Raw genomic sequence first — 16966 nt, 5'->3', positions numbered from 1 at the left:
CACTTATCATTTTGTGACTTTTATTTGACGTTTTACAAAGCAGATTTTTTTTTCAGTCATTACACTGTAACACAATCTGTAAATGTACCTTTAACTGTTGTGTTTGGACAGTTGGGTCCTTGCTGGCAGTTTTTATTGCCGCAGTCGTGGATGGATACAGTATGTTTTCAGGTCGTCTTTCTGTCTATCCCATTGTCATGAACTTAATGGTTCAGAAACATTGCATTTCAATTCAAGACCAAACATTGTTACTCTGGTGATAATAAGAGAAGTTTGCAGTTGAAAACATATTAAAGAAAATTGGGGATTTTTTACTTTTACTGAGCTGAGAACTTACGCAGCTCAGCAAGACATCCACCAAGTCGGATAGCCATGGGATGAGGCATTGAAAAGAACATTTACATTCCGACAGATTCCTCCTTTTATAGTTGGATGCCATTGAAGGATCATAAATCCAATTTCCACTCAACACAGAGACAATGCAGGGGAAAGGTTTTTTTAGGTTAAACCTTTATTTTAAGGTGGTGGTGTTGACACTCAGTAACCTGGTGTTCACTGCCTCTGTTATATGTACATAAGCTGTTTTGTTAAAAAACTGAACATATCAAGTGCCACAAGCTGGTGTGAACACTAGTGATGTCATGAATTCACAAATGTAGTAACACATACGTGTTTTTTGTATTGTTTTCTCAATAAATATGCAGTAAATAGTCTGGTGTTGAATGAAGAGCTGCAGCAGCATCCAGGCGTCTCCAATCCAACATTTAGAAACAAATCAAAGTGTAAACAGGCTTTTATGTGAATACTTTGGTTCTGTACAAACAACAAATGGAACAGAGAAAATAGTTCTTAAAAATGCAATAATCATGGTCCATTGGTCACAGTGAACATTTGAATGAAAAGCTGCTGAATAAAAATATTTTTTCAGTTTGTGTTGGTTCTTGCAGAGCTGCCAAAAGTCTGAATCTGTGACTTTCCCAGATGTAATGCTAAGTGAAGAAAATGAAACAGCATGATATTTTAATGTCCCTACTGTTTATACAGACTTTCAGAAGATATTTAAATACACAAGAAAGTAGTTTCAAGCCCCTCTCTAGTCAGACAACAATTGCTACGGTAGCCATATATATCTCTGACCCCTCAGAGGCAGCTGCTCAGGTCATCTGCTTTCTTTCGAAGTTTTGAGAACAGGTCTTTCAGCTTGACATCAAGTCCCTCAAGCAAGGTGGAGTTCTGAACAATCTGATCGTGAAGGCTCCTCAGGGAATCTGCCTTACCTACAAAAAGATAACAGAACACGGAGTAAAGAAGGCACATCATCACCTTACAGGACCAGAACTGCAGCAGATTACATCAAGGTCAACTCTCCTGTGTTTGGAGGGTTTTAACCATCATCATCATGTGAATTCTACAATGGGAGGTTGAAGCATGACACACATTGCATCATTTTAAATAATGTCGATTCCAAGACTAAGACAAACTTTGAAGACTTCTGTTCCAGATCCAGACTGCATGGCTTAGAAGGGCCATGGTAAAGATATCCAAAGCATTTAGACCAAGTCCCAAAAAAATGTAACTGAACAGATAACAACTGATGTCAAAAGAAGAAGAAAACATCTAAAACAATAAAAACACAACAGGCGTCTCCACCCCAAACAGTTGTGTGTGGGCTGTCTGGACACACACACACACACACACACACACACACACACACATTCGCCCATACAACACATCTCTAGAAAACTAACTGAAGGAGAAGCTGCCTCTGTGGACTCAACGACTCCTTAAAGAAGCGCTCCCATTTGAAGGTGAATGACACTTAAAATTAAATTCACTCAAACCAAAAGTGTTTTAGTTAACACACAGTTATGTGGTGGTCTGGTTTTACTGTATTACCTTCTAGAGAATTCATCATGTCAGTAGTGGTGTTGGCCAGGGTTCCAGCGTCCTGCTGTAGCTTTGCCAGTCGATCTCCCACCTCCCCGGCATCCCCACCGGAACCACCGGCAGCAACCTTGTCTTTAAGTTGGTCAAGCTCGTCCTCTAAGGATGTCAGGTCCTAAACACACAAACACACACACAAACAAATACACACAGTTGTATCAGTATATGTATTTCTACCGCTGGACATTATTATTAAATAACAAGCGACTTTAACGGAGTTCCAACATGTCTCAACATTCATTGACATGAATTACATACTAAATTATAATATTTGCAATAATGCAGACATTTGAAACAGAAATGCACTGCAAGTTCTTTTAAGCATAGCTTTTTAAGACACTGAAGACTATCAATCTAATCTTAGCCCATCACCCCAAGTCCTGACTCTAAACAAAGCCCTTGTATAAAAACAGAACACCTCACCGTTTTTGCAGCATCTGCTTCATCATCCGCTTGGTCTGCACTTTCCTCTGCTAACTGGGCCTGCTGGCTCCCATTCTCCAGTGTGTCTTTTATCTTGTCCAGTAGAGGTTTTATTGGTTTTAAAGACGTGGATACATCATCCAGATCCTTTTCTGCTGGGGTCAGCTTGTTCTCGGCCTGCATTTAGAGAACCACTTGTACTTAGTGACGTTCGCCAATGGGCCAACATGCCATCAATGTTTGATGCATCCATATTGCCTACCTTAGTCAGGGTATCGTTCAGGTTTTCTATGCGATCCAAATTGTTCTGCAGTTTGTCCTCCAGGCCAAAGAGAGAGCCCTCCAACAAACCCAAATTTTTCAACAGCCCGTCCACATCCGCATTTACTCCCAGAGCTTTGTCCCTGTGAATGTAGAACCAGAGAAAACATCTTTTACATGTGTTACATGTATTGTCACTACAAATGATTTGTTGTAAGTTTAGGGGAAATGATGTTCGCAATGGGTCTGTGTATGAAGCCTTGAAGCTCTTTCAAAAGGTAAAATCCTCGCCAGAAGCCAATAATTGCAGAGAGACAATTATGATTTTACCACAATATTCAGAATGCATATCCAGTCTATATGCAGTCACTGAATATTTTGTTAGGAACATCATAATAGGAATACTGGGTACCTCCTCCCTTTCTTCTCCAATAGCTTCAGTGTTTCCATGTTGACATGATTACATCACATCATTTCTGCAGATTTGTCTGCTGCACACTCATGCTTTCAATCTCCCTTTTTAAAGATTCACATCTTGTGACTGTAGAGGTCACTGAAGATCACTGAACTCACTGTCAGGTTCATGAGACCAGTTTGAGTCTTTTACTTTGTCACATGGAACATTACCCCTGAGTAGATGGTAAATTGTGGCTATATGAACATGGACAGAAACAATACTATGATTGATTTGTATTAAGAATTATTAAGAAAACATTATCATGCCATCACACCACAGCCAGCAGCTTAGACTGTTTGTCTCCATGGATTCATGCTGGAGACAAACAGACTACCATCTGCAGCCTCAGTAGAAATTCAGATTCATCAGACCTGTGTCACTGCAGCCTCACATTTCTGTCCTTGACTGACAGTGGAGGAACCTGACGTGGTCTCTGCTGTTACAGACCATACACCTCAAGGTTGGACATTTCGAGATGTCTGGAGCCTCTGGAGTGCTTATCTTAGTTACTGTAGTCTGTCAGCTCCAAGCAGTCTGATCAATTGGAATAAATGACTAAAGGCTGCTGCGAGTGAAAATCTCAGGAGATAAACAGTTTCAGTAAAACTCAAACCAACAATGATGATTTGTCGACAAATGACGACAAATAACTAAGATTACATATTTTTTCCAACTTTTCAACAGTTCTAATTAACATCATTCTGATGTTGGATTAACTGAAGATCCTGACCTGCAAGTGATTGGCTAAATGCATGAATTAATGCTTAATTACAAGTTGAACAAACAACAGCCTAATAAGAGCATTAAGAGGACACCTCTCATTTGAGAAAACAGTATATGACAGTGCCAACCTGGCTTCCTCGGCCTCCTGCTTCAGTTTCCTGGCTTTCTCCAGCTTGGGCTCTGCGTCCTTCAACACAGCTGTGCTGTCTGGAAGAGTGGCTGCCAGATTCTTCAGCTCCTCCAGCTTTCTCTTCAGATCAGCCGGATTGATAGGCAGCTTGGCTCTCAGGATCCAGTCACTCACCTCCTTGATGTGGGTCAGGTTGGAGGACGGGTCTGAACATACAAAAATGGGAGAGGTGAACCCTGACTCTGCTTCCATATATCATTGCCCTCATCTAAAACAATCTTTACCTGACAGGAAGTCTTTGAGTTCTTTCACAACGTCACGTGTCTCCTTTAAGTCATCTTCTAGCTCATCTCTGGTCCGCTTCATCTTATTGGACAGCTTCTCGGCTGACTGTCTCACCTGATTGGTTGTGTCCTGTGTTTCCTGAAGCTATAAGGACAATAAATGTAGACGATGCTTCATAATGAACTGTATAATATCATTTAACAATATGAAAGAACAATCTACAGTTGCAGTGCAATGTTAAGGGGATATGTGCACCTTCTCTGTAGCGTCCGTGACATTCACAGAGAGCTTTTCCAGTTGATCCTTCACATCCTTAGAATCAGCCTTTGCCCTCTTACTCAGCGGCAGGGCGCCCACACACTTTTTCCCCTTTACACACACCGGGGTCCCCGACGGTGGACACAAGTCTCCACCCTCACATAGAAGAGGGGTGCAGGGCTCAGTGCGAACACTGCCGCATACCTGAAAGTCACATGGACATAATAAAAGACAAATATTGTGATGTAATGCGGAACAGTTCCAGCCCCACAAAACAGCCATAAGACATCATATCTTGAATCAAGGCAGTCAGGTGAGGCAATTACCTGTTTGGCAACTGGAGTGAGGTCAGGTTTGACAGCCATGCTCTGGTCCAGTTTGTTCAGATCTCTGGTGTTTTCTGGTTGCACGTTGCCCTGAAGATCTGTCGCTTCTTCTCTATTGTCAGCAGACTCCTTCACCGTGTTTCCGCTGGCATCTACCTTCTCGGCTGCATCTGTCGACTCATCATAGGCTTTCTTGATGGCAGAAAATGCATCTGAGGAATATAATATATTTATTATATCAGAGTGCCTGAGAGATACGTGGATTTGTTTGTGCTGATTTTATTGAAAATCCCACTTGAGAGTGCTGTTACTTAATATATGCCCCAAGATAACACCTACACTCAGCGATACGTCATTAAAAGTGACTGTGGCAGCAGAGATAAGTGTGTCTTTGTGTCTTACCTGCATTGTTGGGACTGATGGTGTTATCCGTGGCACCTTTCTTGTCTTTGTACAACAAACTGAGGCTATCCAGCAGAGCCTGCAGCTTGGCCAGCTCTGACTCCAGACCAGCAGGTCTTGTTGTGGCTGGGAGGTCATCATTAACCTTGTCCACCTGGTCCCTGTCACACAACAATAACAATTTTTTGGTTAGGCATTGGTGAGAACAAAAATCTAACTTTATAAGTCCATCTAGGGGTTAGAATGGGGTGACCAAAATTGAGTTAATGAATAACAGCCTTTTAAAGAGAAGCTTAATGAATGAATAACTATTTATTCGGGCCATGTTTCCTTATGTGTAGAGCCTCACCCCAGCTTGTCCAGTTGGGACCGAGCATCATCGATCTGTTTAACAATATTGAGAGGAAGGAGAATGGAGTCTTGGATCCGTTTCAGACTGGCCTCCAGGGTCCGGATGCGCGGCCCGAACTTTCCAATGTCAGTGTCAGGGAAGCCGGGGGAGAGTCTCCCCAGAGATAAACTGAGGTTTTGAATCTGTGCGTCCAGTCTGAAGAAGCAGGAGGGACACGTCTCGCAGGCAGGGAAAGAATCACAGTGTCCTCGACTACAGGAGTCACAGCGTGTCCCGACGACACCCAGCCGACACAGACAGGCTCCTGTCTGCTTATCACAAACCTCTGGAAGGGTTCCATCTGTATCACACCCACACGCTGAAGACATAAAGAGATTCGTAAAAAGTTGTTTAATTTATACACCTCAGTATCACAATGAACATCAATGAAATCAATGAAAATGTCAAATACATGTCTGATCCAAGTATGTTAAAAAATTGCACGCATCTGCTAAATATGTCAAAAATGTAAAGGGTTCTTGTCCTTCCACCCTTCCATGGCAAGAAATCTGATCAGGAGTTTTTGCGTAATGCTGCTAAGAGCCAGACAAACAAAGGCAATGTAAACTGAGAAGAGGTATTAAAGATGGCTGACTCACGCTGGCAGCCTACTAGTGGGTCTCCGTAAGTGTTCTCTGGGCACTCTGTACATGTTCGGCCTCCAAACCGTGGTCTGCATTGGCACTGACCAGTCAGCTGGGGAGCAGGGTAGAATGGTTTTAGTGTCATTGCTAAAGATAAATAAAGCCTGTTTATAAACTCTAGATAAATATGTGAGTATGAGCAGTGGTGAGCAGTATAGTGGTTCTACCAACAGCTGCTGTGATAGTGTCTTACCTGGTTCATTGCTTTTGCTTGTACATTTCATTTTAGGATTATGTTAAACTTTGAATTATCTCTTCAATTACTTTATAAATGTTAAAACACTGTTACTTTGGTTGTGCTTTGCTGCTCTAACAACCCAATAGACAGGGTTTTATAAATTCTGCAGAGGTCATACCTGGTCACAAGTATCACTGTATGACCTGGTGGGGTCACAGGCACATGGTCTACAGCGTCCGGACAGAGCTGGTTTCCAGTAGCCTTTTGAACAGACTTCACAGGTCAGGCCATGGAAGTGGGGATGACAGGGACACTGGCCAGTCAGAGGGTCACAGACGTCTGACGTGGACCCGTCAGGAGAACAGGAACACTCTGGAGAGCAGGGAAAAATTGTAAATGGTTTTGTATTTATATAGCGCTTTTCTAACATCAGTGTCCGAACAAAGGCCTGGACACTTTGATCAGACTTCAAAGTATACCAAAGTATGCATTATTCTTTTATTAATACAATTATTGGTGTAGTAGAAATAGGGATTTAATATGAAAACCTTTAATATGTTGATTTAAAAATAAAAAAAAATCATTACGACCCTAGTGGTATGTGTGTGTGTGTGTGTGTGTGTGTGTGTGTGTGTGTGCGTGAGTGTGTGTGTGTGTGTGTGCTCTTTTTCTGCCTCTCCTCCTCTTTGTACTTCAGGTGAGAACCTGGCTCTTATAAGCCGAGGACGAACCTCTCTCTGGCCACTTGCTGTGTGTTCACGTGTGCTTTTTGACTCAAGCACTTTAGTGGGAAACTGGTAAGGTTACTCCTTTTTTAAAGGGACCGTGATTGTTTATTTCTGGTCTAAACCTTAATTAGCAGTGTCATCTTTGTGTTATAGGTTTGTGATCAGCCTCTGCTTTCCCAAATGCTTGTTTTTAGTTGAAGCAGTTTTGTTATTTTCTTTAAATGTAAATAGAATCTCAATTATCAGCTTCCCAAATTTTTTGTGGGCCTGGTTTAGTTTTAGCTTGATTGAATTCAAGGGGACTGTACAGGTATGTGCTCTAGTGAGTGCCATTCTAGTATGAACATTTGTCCACGCACACTTAGCTGTAAGTATCAGTGACCTCTATCCTTGGAGCTTACACACTGTATGTATTTAACATTCAGGTGCAAGCAGTGAGATTTTCCTGAAGAAATGCAATGATGCTGGAATCGTGAAACTGTATCTGAAAACAGGCCGAGCTAAAAAAGACGAGTGTGGTGTGCAAACTTTTGGTGTTGGGTGACTTACTGGTGCAGCCCAGAGGGTTGGAGTCGATCAGACCATAGTGGCCTCTTTTACAGCGGTCACAGCGGGGACCTTCTACGTTCACTTTACACTGACACAAGCCTGTGCTGTCGTCACACTGGCCCTCGTTCACTGACCCCTCAGGATTGCAGATACAGCCTGTAACCAACACATTAGCACAAACATGAGCCACTCACCTTAGATCCTACATACATGTACATTTATTTCACATTTCAGTTTGAAGCTTTCCTAATCTTGACATTACTATGAGTGTGTTTCATTTCACTAATAAGACACTTACGAATGCAGGCGTCAGGACGGTCCATTCGGCTGCGGGGGTTGGGTTGGTAGCCTGGGGCACACTGGTCACACTTTGGTCCTGTAGTGTGGTGCATACAACCCTCACACACACCTCCACTACTCTGCCAACTAGCAGCGTACACTGCCTGGTCAAAATGACAGCGCTGGGCATGGTTGTTGCACTCACAGCCTGAGGAGAACACAAAGAGGTTACTATAATGTATATGCATCCACTGTTGGGATTTCCAACTTTTAACTATAGGTTGTGTCTGACAGAATTCTAAACAAATAAAGATAGAAGCATTTCAAATTATATTTGTACTCTTTTTTTTAGTTAGATATTAGGCCTTCATACAGAATATTAGCAATAATCTTTTGATTCTCAGAATGTTCAATCTTGAAACTAGCTAGAATTGTGTGTGTGTCATATTGATTGTCTCACAGCTGTCTTGATAGGAGGTCAGACAGAGTGACGTTGTTGACTTAATTTTGTGTGTTGCTTTGGTTTCGAGGATCCAAATGTTTACAGTCAGGATTGTGTTGATGAAGCAGAAAACATAATAATCTTTACTCCAATTCTAAACACCTTTGCCCCACATTGCATTTGCTGGTTCAAGGTCTTTTATGAATTAAACAGGTTGCCTATCAACTAAAGCATCATTGGGAGTGTCTTGCTTTTCACTTTCGTATACCAAATGCCAGGAGGATGGCTTACGTGTGCGCACTTCCAAGGAGGAGGAACGAAGAACTACTGTTATAAAATAAACAGATGCCGGATGTTCAGCGCGCTCTGATACAACTAATGTACTGGAAGCCCATTGCTTTGCTTTAACCTGTTCATTGCTTTCCTAAATAAATACTTTGATTGACTAAACTGAGTTCGGCTCATCTTCTCTTAAAGGATAAAAGATCACGCCAGTCAGTCACTGGACAGTCACATAGAGACAGACAAGCACGCTGCATGTCTCTGGACTACAGGAGGAAACCAGAGTACAGCATGCCTACAGCATGAGTGAATAATTACAAATGATAATGGTAAGTCTCTTGATTTGAAGAAGCTTTCATGTATTTTCAAAGGACACCTTTAAAAACATTCTAGCTTTTTTCCAATCTTTATTAATGAGAGTGATCTTTTAGTCTGAGAGCAGCACGTATTGATTTTATGGTCAGATTTTGTAATGCTCTTATAAAAAAACCTGCACTAGAATACACCCATTTCCCATTAATTAACCATGATGTTATCATGCAGAGGCGTATGACAGGTACAGGTGATGTCTTACGTTTGCAGGCATGAGTGTCTCCCTCCTCTGCAGGTCTCCAGGGTAGATCTTGGTAGAGATCAGCGCAACGCTCACAGTTCACACCTGCTGTGTTGTGTTGGCAGTCACACTGAGGATTCACCTGAAAAGAGGCACGGAAAGAAGAGGTGTGCACAAAACTGCACGTTCAGATAAGATTTGTTGCAGACTTTAGTTCGGAACAGCTCAAAAGTTGTTACTTAACTATCAGTAATAGTTTTCCTGTTTTTATTTAGTTTCACATCACTATCTATTGTCTAATGCCATGTTTTTAAACTGTTAAAACTGAAAGAGTAAACTGAAAATAGATGTGGTTTGTGAGTTTGAGTGAATGAGTGTGTGTGTGTGTTAGTGTCTGTGTGTGACTCCATATCCCTCACACATCCAAGCCTTAAAACACACTACATACATACATGTATGGTATTGGACAGTGGGTTGTTGTAGGCCTCTGGCAGACATCGGTTGGCGTGTCCATGGCACAAACAGCTGCCCATCACCCTCATCTCCTTCAGGGCATAAAACCTACTGAGAGCTCTGCCTGGGAGACGTGGCACATCCCCCAGCTCTGTCAGCCTCACTCTCAGCCCCATTAACCCAGTGACATCTGTAAATGAGATGGTCAACACCTTTAATCAGGTTCATTCTTGATCTGATCCAAACAAAAACTTATGTCATAGTTGGAAAGAAACAGTTACCTTCAATTTTTTGGCTCTTGGAAGCTGGGACATAAGCATACTGACGCAGAGGATTGAACTCAATCTGAAAAGGAGAAACGTACATGTTACATGTGCACCTTCACTTTTTTTTCTCTATTACAGGATTTTGAACCTGAATTCCCTCTCAGACAGGTTGACGCCGTCAATAACTATATGTTCTACTGTTGAGATGTCTAAATTTTAGTTTCTCTCTGAGCTGACAGAATTCCAACCAAATAAAGCTAGAGGTAGTTTTAGCTAGATATTATGCTTCATACAAAGGATTTTAATAACTGTTGCTATTTAGTGTTAATAATGAATCTTTCACTTCTTCACTAATTTCTAACTTCTGATATTAAAGGCTTATTCCCTCAGATTCAACATCATATAGAGTTCCAGGAGCTGTCTGATAAAGTTCTCGAGGTCGGACAGAGTGACGTTGTTGATTTAATAATGTATGCTGCTTTGGTTTCGAGGATCCGAATGTTTACACAGTCAGGATTGTTTTGATGAAGCAGAAAACATAATAATCTTTTCTCCAATTGTAAACACCTTTGGCCGACATCGCATCTGCTGGTTTAAGGTCTTTTATGAAGTAAACAGGTTGCCTAGCAACTATAGCGTCATTGGGAGTGTCTTCCTTTTCACTTCCGTATACCAAATGCCAGGAGGATGGATTACGCGTGCGCACTTCCGAGGAGGAGGAACGAAGATCTACTGTTATAAAATAGACAGATGCCGGATGTTCGTGGCGCTCTGATACAACTAGTGTACTGGAAGCCCATTGTTTTGCCGTGACCTGTTCATTGCTTTCTAAATAAATACTTGATTTGAGCAAACCGAGTTCGGCTCTACTTCTCTTAAAGGATAAAAGAACACGCTTTCACACTACACAATAGATCTGCATTATCTTTAAGCATTGTTTTTCCTTACTGTGTGGTCTTGGTAGGGTGTTGCTTCAGTAGAGGGCAGTGTGTAGCAGTATGTATCATCCAGTTTAAGAGGTGTTGACGTGGGGATGCCAGGAAAAGTCCTTTGACAATCTGTAGCCAGGTAGAGGCTCGGCTCCCATGTCCTGCCGTTGTCGAGTGTCCTCTCTATAACCAAGGCACTGGGACGAGGGCCCTGCACACAAACAACAATTCATAAAAAAAAGGTTAAATTCTATAGGAAAACACAAATATAGTGATATCTATTGTGTTTCAAAACCATCACAAACTATTATCATTCTAATAAACTTTAAGAAGGAAATATTTTTTTTTTTAAGTATTTAGAATATCTTTATTTAATTTCAAAAAGAACACACCTAGAATCATATTGTGTGTTCAACCATATTTTCTCTTGTGAGTGAATGTGCTCACCTAATGCGGCAATGATAATTGTATCTGACCGTGTCGTACCTTGAAGTTGAGAAACAGGTTGTCAAGCTGGAACAGGTTGTCAAGGTCCAACTGGAGAGTGACTGGACTCACATCTGCAGAACAAACAAGCAAAACAGTTATTCCACTCTGTAGGACTTGTTTCACTCTTTATAGATGATCAGAGATAGACTTTGATTTTTGGTTTTAAATGATTGTCTGAAATCAATTGATTCTAAGTGACATTTGCACTGAGCAGGGTAGAGGACAGATCCTAATGTGCCTCTACTGACAGAAAGTGGAGGGAAATCTAAAGAGCTTGGATGAGCTTTGAGCTGTACCTTACAATATCCCTTTTCACCTCTGCTAATGGAAGAACTTCCTTCCTTTTTCTTTCTTTCTTTCTTTCTTTCTTTCTTTCTTTCTTTCTTTCTTTCTTTCTTTCTTTCTTTCTTTCTTTCTTTCTTTCTTTCTTTCTTTCTTTCTTTCTTTCTTTCTTTCTTTCTGTCTTAAAGTCTCCCACCTTTCCTGGACTGCCACCATCTCTCTGGTCCAGAGGAGGACAGGACCTCCTGGACAGTGTGGGCCTGCCGCCCATTTGGGTTCCTGGAGTCACATGGACAACACTTCATCTTCCCCTAAGAAACAAAAACACACAAACACATCAGTGGCAACAGACTTTAAAATTTTTAACGCATGAATGTTTGGAATTGTATCAGTGGGAGTGTCAAGTGTTTGTCCCTAAACTAACTTATGGACCTGAGACCAGCTGCCACTCTGTTATGATGTGTAGATAAGGAGTGTCACTGAGCAGGTCACACAGTTGCCACAGGGACAGAAATGAATATCTCTGATGACTGGCAGTTCTGGCTTTAACACTCTTTGGATTGAATTGGTCGATGACGTTGCAGAAACTTTGCCCCAGTTGAAGATGTGGAAGGATCATGTGTGGACCCAGTTTAAATCCTATCACATTTTCCTCCTCCTTCTTTTTACATATCTACTGACCTCTAAATTGGCACACATGAAGTCTGCATGTGCATGTGAAAACAACACATACAGTTTTGAGGTTAAATTGATGTAAGTAGATGATTACAGAATTTCCATTTTGGGGGAAAACATTTCTTTAATATTAACAATGATGGGGCTGGTTTTACCCAGGGTGTCTGGGTATGTATTCCTTCACATCAATGAGAGCTGGGCCTCTGCTTCCACCAGACGAGTCAACGCTCAGTAACCCCCACACTGCACTTGGCTGCCACTCTGGCACACAAACCATGGCTGCGTTCCCTGTAGGGAAAAGGTCCCTGAAGGTTGCAGATCCTTTTCAAAATAAAGGATTGTTTTACACTCAAGCTACGTGCCTCAACTCAGTCACCCTAATAATAGTGCAAATTTGTTTAGATCTTGTTTTTCACTGAGGTAACTGAGGATAAGGCAGAGGTCGGGTCCTGGATAAACACCTGGATTACAGAACAAAGGTCATGAAGCTCACCAACCTACTGTTGCATGTCTGTAAAGTTGGGAGACTTTATTGACTGATAATAGGTCTCCTCTAGATCCACACCCACAGTTTGTAATGCCAGTTTTGTCTTTGTATATGTAAACCTCTCTCTCCCCCTCTTTTCGTCCCACTTCTCCGCTCACCTGTTGAGGCAGATCACCTGGCACATTGAGTCGGGTACTATAGAGGTTCCTTCTTGTTCATGAGTTTCTTCTGTCCACATTTGCCAAGTGTTGTTTGTTGACTGTTGTGTTTCTCCATAATTCTAGTAATCATGTATGTTGTGATATGGTGCTATACAAATAAAATTGAATTGAATTTATATTTTTAATGGTCAAGTTGAGACAACTCAGCAAAGATCACATTTCTGTATGATAAACAGTATCTATTGATCTCAAAGGGAAGACAGACATGACAACAGCAGTGTAACAATTCAGTCTTTTTGTATCCTGCTGCTTTGGTATCCATTGTGTGGAGAATCTTTTCTGTGAAGACCAATAAGTAGTTCTACGCCAAGGCCCACCAGTCCCCTTGTGGCAAATGTTATGTATTACATAGCGCTTTCCTAGTATGACCACTCATAGTGCTTTACAGTACCATGCAGCCAATCTCAAATAAACACAAACACTCTCAGTGACTTTGGGGTTCAGTATCTTGCTCATATATGGAATGCGGAAGACTGGGATCAAACTGCCTACCTTTTGGTTAGAGGATGACCTACTCTGCCCCCTGACCCACAGAAAACACATCTAAATAGACAAGATACGGTTTATTTGGATCTGCACCAAATTGCACACCCTCATAAATATTAGCCCCAAACATATCAGACTTTTTTCATAAAGATCTCTTATTTTCCATTATCTGAGAAATCAACAATAATTTTAAAGATTTGGATCACAAATTTAGTTATGAATTAGTTATGAAACAAATTTGAGTTATTTCCTGATCAATGCCACATCCCTCCACCAAGTTTTGTGGTAATCTGTCTAGTTTTTTGCATTAGCATGCTAACTATAAACAACACAAGATAAAAAAATATCTCCTTGGTGGAGGTATTTACAGTTTTTCTTTATCTCAACATCTGTGATGTAAATGATATTAAAGCCTGTTCAGGGAACTCTGAGAGACCTTCAGACTTTCAGAAAATGAACATGAACTACATCAGCAATTTAACAGAAGAAATACTTTTTTCATTTCACTTTTGTGCTTCAAGATATAAAAACACAATGCTTATACCACTTGTGTCAAGTATTAATTTCCATTCCTTACACAATGCATGCAGCCTAGATATGAAAGATGTGTTTTTTCACACTGTTGAGGTCTTTGCACTTAACCACTTGGGGCCTTACTACAAAACGTGTTAAGTTCAAGTTTACTTCAAAGTTTTCTGCACTATAGTTTTCAGTCCTATAATTCCTTTGTGTATATTTGCTGTTGCAAACTGGCAGCTTGATAACATCACTGTGAAAAAGGATGCTGCTACTCTCTCCCGAGCAATGGTTCAGAGAGTCTAAATCTTTGAATAATCACTGTCGTCTTCTGTGAAGAAGGTCGGAGACATGTCAGTCAGAGACATAAAGAACAGTAGATAACATCATGTACAGTTTACAGAGACTGTCCTTCAATACACAGCAGCTTCACTGAAACCTTAACTGAGCCCAGCTGTATATATTATTAACTGTAGAGACACAATTCAATAATCATCTCACAAGCTCACTTCAGTTTTAGAGTGTTAAGTTTGAATGTTTCATAACATATATTTAATCCTGTAACCACATCCAAGCATGACAGGGAAGTTCCTGTTGACTTTGCATAGGTAGGTTACAAGGTATTTGTAGATATTGGTACAAACACACGGTTTGCATTGAGTCACTTCCAGTAGTCTGCATCAAATTAGCGTGCATTTTGATCCTCAGTTAGGGTGCAAAGTCCATAGTAGACACGATGAAAAAAAGTTGGCTAGACCACAATATGTCAGTGTCTGCATTGGCACAAAGGAGGCTCAGGTTACATTTTAACCAATCTTATAATCTCTCAATCTCTCTCTCTCTCTCTCTCTCTCTCTCTCTCTCTCTCTCTCTCTCTCTCTCTCTCTCTCTCTCTCTCTCTCTCTCTCTCTCTCTCTGTCTGTGTGTGTGTGTGTGTGTGTGTGTGTGTGTGTGTGTGTGTGTGTGTGTGTGTGTGTGTTGATCTATCAAAGATCAAAGGTAAAACTCAACACAAATATGGTCTGAAAAACAAATTTCCAACTTATCTCTCTAGGAAAGAGACAATCAAAAGCTTATATAGATCAGAAAATTATTCCCAATAATAATTATAGTAATTACTGACGTCTATCGTGGTAACAACAATGACATCAGAAAATGAAAATTCATAGTTGATAAATGCCTTTGCAAATAAATACTGTAGAAGGGCTTTAAATGGACTTACAATGAAGTTATTAATATATATAATTTTTTTCTAAGACATGTTAAGTCTCTATAGAGCAGTCAACATATTCAGCTGCTTTTTTACCTAATTGAAGAATTTTCCTTTTACAGCACATTCAGTAAATTAATTATTATTCAGAATTATTGCACTAATGTCGACCCTACCCAACAAGATTTTTTTTAATTAGTAATCATACGTACGTGTTTATTTCTATGTGTCAGCTCCCGAATACAGCTGAGTGTTCCTGCCCCTCCTTTCCTGGACAAGGTGCGGCTTGTGTAAAAAAAATCCACAAAGTCCACACCTAACTCAAGTATCCATTCCCTGAGGCAGGGAATATCAACACTGTGCTCATACACTGTATGGTGGAAAGGCTTTGAAATCAGCAGAAACATGATCTCTTGTGTCTTTAGTGCGGCTCTGTCATTAAGCTGCATTTCGATTTTTGAGGTGAAGGGTACCCTCACTGAGGATAAAAACTCTACACTAAAACCACACTATATGCACAATACAAAATGTCAATTTGAACAAGATTACTTTGTCATGAATCAGGCCACATGCTGTTTCATTCATTTTAGCCGATTTTATAATAGTTAAGTTTAGTAAAATATGTGCTGAAAAACAAACTTTGATCTGCAGGCTGATTCGTTTATCTCATATTAGAGACACTTATTTCCCTTTTTTACCGCAAAAATAGAACTTGCAACATTACAGTCTCTTGCTTATTGAATGTCCTCTGCTCTGGACAGTTGAAGTCTTATTTCAAAATCATCCTTGAAATATTTGTGCTGAGGTTGCACATGGGCTGGTGAGTGGTTTTTCAGACATTGGTCAAAGAGTAGAGTTGCAACATGATGCTCTGGCATTGAAATCAGACTGTTTCACAAATGGACAGGAGGCAGCAGCCAAACCTGCTACAGACTCTGTCCTACACGTCTGTCTTGTCATCCTGACCTCCTGGCTGTGCAAACACCACGTGGAGATCCATGCATGGCCTGGCTGAACACAGTTGGCTGAGGTGGTAATACCTAACCCTAACCCAATATTTTACAATAAAAAATGCAAATTTGTTTCTGTCTTTCTCTGGCTCAGAGACCGTAGCTTGGATTCAGGAATTATTTTGTCCACATCATTAACAGAAACCACTTCCAACCACCCAGGGTAAGTCTCCCTTGATCGCGTTAACTTCGTTTTCTGTGTGTTTTTACCCCCAGTTTGAAAAAAATGTAGTGCAGTTGTGAGATAGAAAGTTATGTCTCAAAATATTTCCAGGAAGATACAAGGTTTTTTGAACAGGACTGCTCTTACCAGTGGGTATGGGGAGCAGTAGACCTCGGAGCCGGTGAGGCCACAGGTGGAAGAGGCATGGAGCTGGTTAGCCCTACCCAAGAGCAGGTTTTGGCTGGGTGGGTAACAAGCCCCCCGAGAGCAATCAGTCTGGGCCTGTGATACTACAGCTAAGGCTGTAAGAAGGCAGGCAGTGAAAGAAGAAATGTAAAATTACAATGTGCCGTAATGACAGTATATGACCAGTGACAGTTATAAATACATCTTTTCTCAAAACAAATGAAAACATAAAACTATAGATTATTCCAGTTTTGAAACTCATTCAGTCATGAAACTTTAACCCAAACAGCACCAGATTCAGCTTTGTCATTAAGACAAAGGATTTTACAGATAAAGCA

The 16966-nt window shown here is 40.9% G+C and overlaps 1 protein-coding gene across 1 annotated transcript; it reads right to left on the bottom strand.

Moving 5' to 3' along the window:
- Positions 1 to 19: 19 nt before the first annotated feature.
- lamb3 (laminin subunit beta 3) lies at positions 20 to 15598 on the bottom strand. The gene is made up of 21 exons (XM_061069909.1): positions 15482 to 15598; positions 11871 to 11985; positions 11390 to 11463; positions 10923 to 11114; positions 9990 to 10053; positions 9708 to 9898; positions 9277 to 9397; positions 7998 to 8186; positions 7700 to 7855; positions 6601 to 6794; positions 6200 to 6296; positions 5559 to 5919; positions 5210 to 5370; positions 4808 to 5019; positions 4479 to 4685; positions 4223 to 4367; positions 3937 to 4144; positions 2630 to 2771; positions 2368 to 2544; positions 1897 to 2059; positions 20 to 1277 (listed from the first exon to the last, which is right to left on the bottom strand). The coding sequence occupies exons 2-21, from the start codon at positions 11977 to 11979 to the stop codon at positions 1141 to 1143; spliced, it is 3300 nt and encodes a 1099-aa protein (XP_060925892.1). The 5' UTR covers positions 11980 to 11985; positions 15482 to 15598; the 3' UTR covers positions 20 to 1140.
- Positions 15599 to 16966: the final 1368 nt, after the last annotated feature.

Source organism: Limanda limanda, chromosome 4, assembly GCF_963576545.1.
Source record: "Limanda limanda chromosome 4, fLimLim1.1, whole genome shotgun sequence".
Taxonomy (NCBI): domain Eukaryota; kingdom Metazoa; phylum Chordata; class Actinopteri; order Pleuronectiformes; family Pleuronectidae; genus Limanda; species Limanda limanda.
This window is presented reverse-complemented; position numbering and strand designations above follow the sequence as displayed.

Excerpts from the sequence above, each read along its gene's own strand:
- lamb3 (XM_061069909.1), bottom strand. The coding sequence starts at position 11,979 with ATGAAGTGTTGTCCATGTGACTCCAGGAACCCAAATGGGCGGCAGGCC. Across the intron at positions 10,054-10,922 it reads CACCCTACCAAGACCACACA|ATTGAGTTCAATCCTCTGCG; the intron begins GTAAGGAAAAAC and ends TCTCCTTTTCAG. Across the intron at positions 1,278-1,896 it reads CATGATGAATTCTCTAGAAG|GTAAGGCAGATTCCCTGAGG; the intron begins GTAATACAGTAA and ends ATCTTTTTGTAG.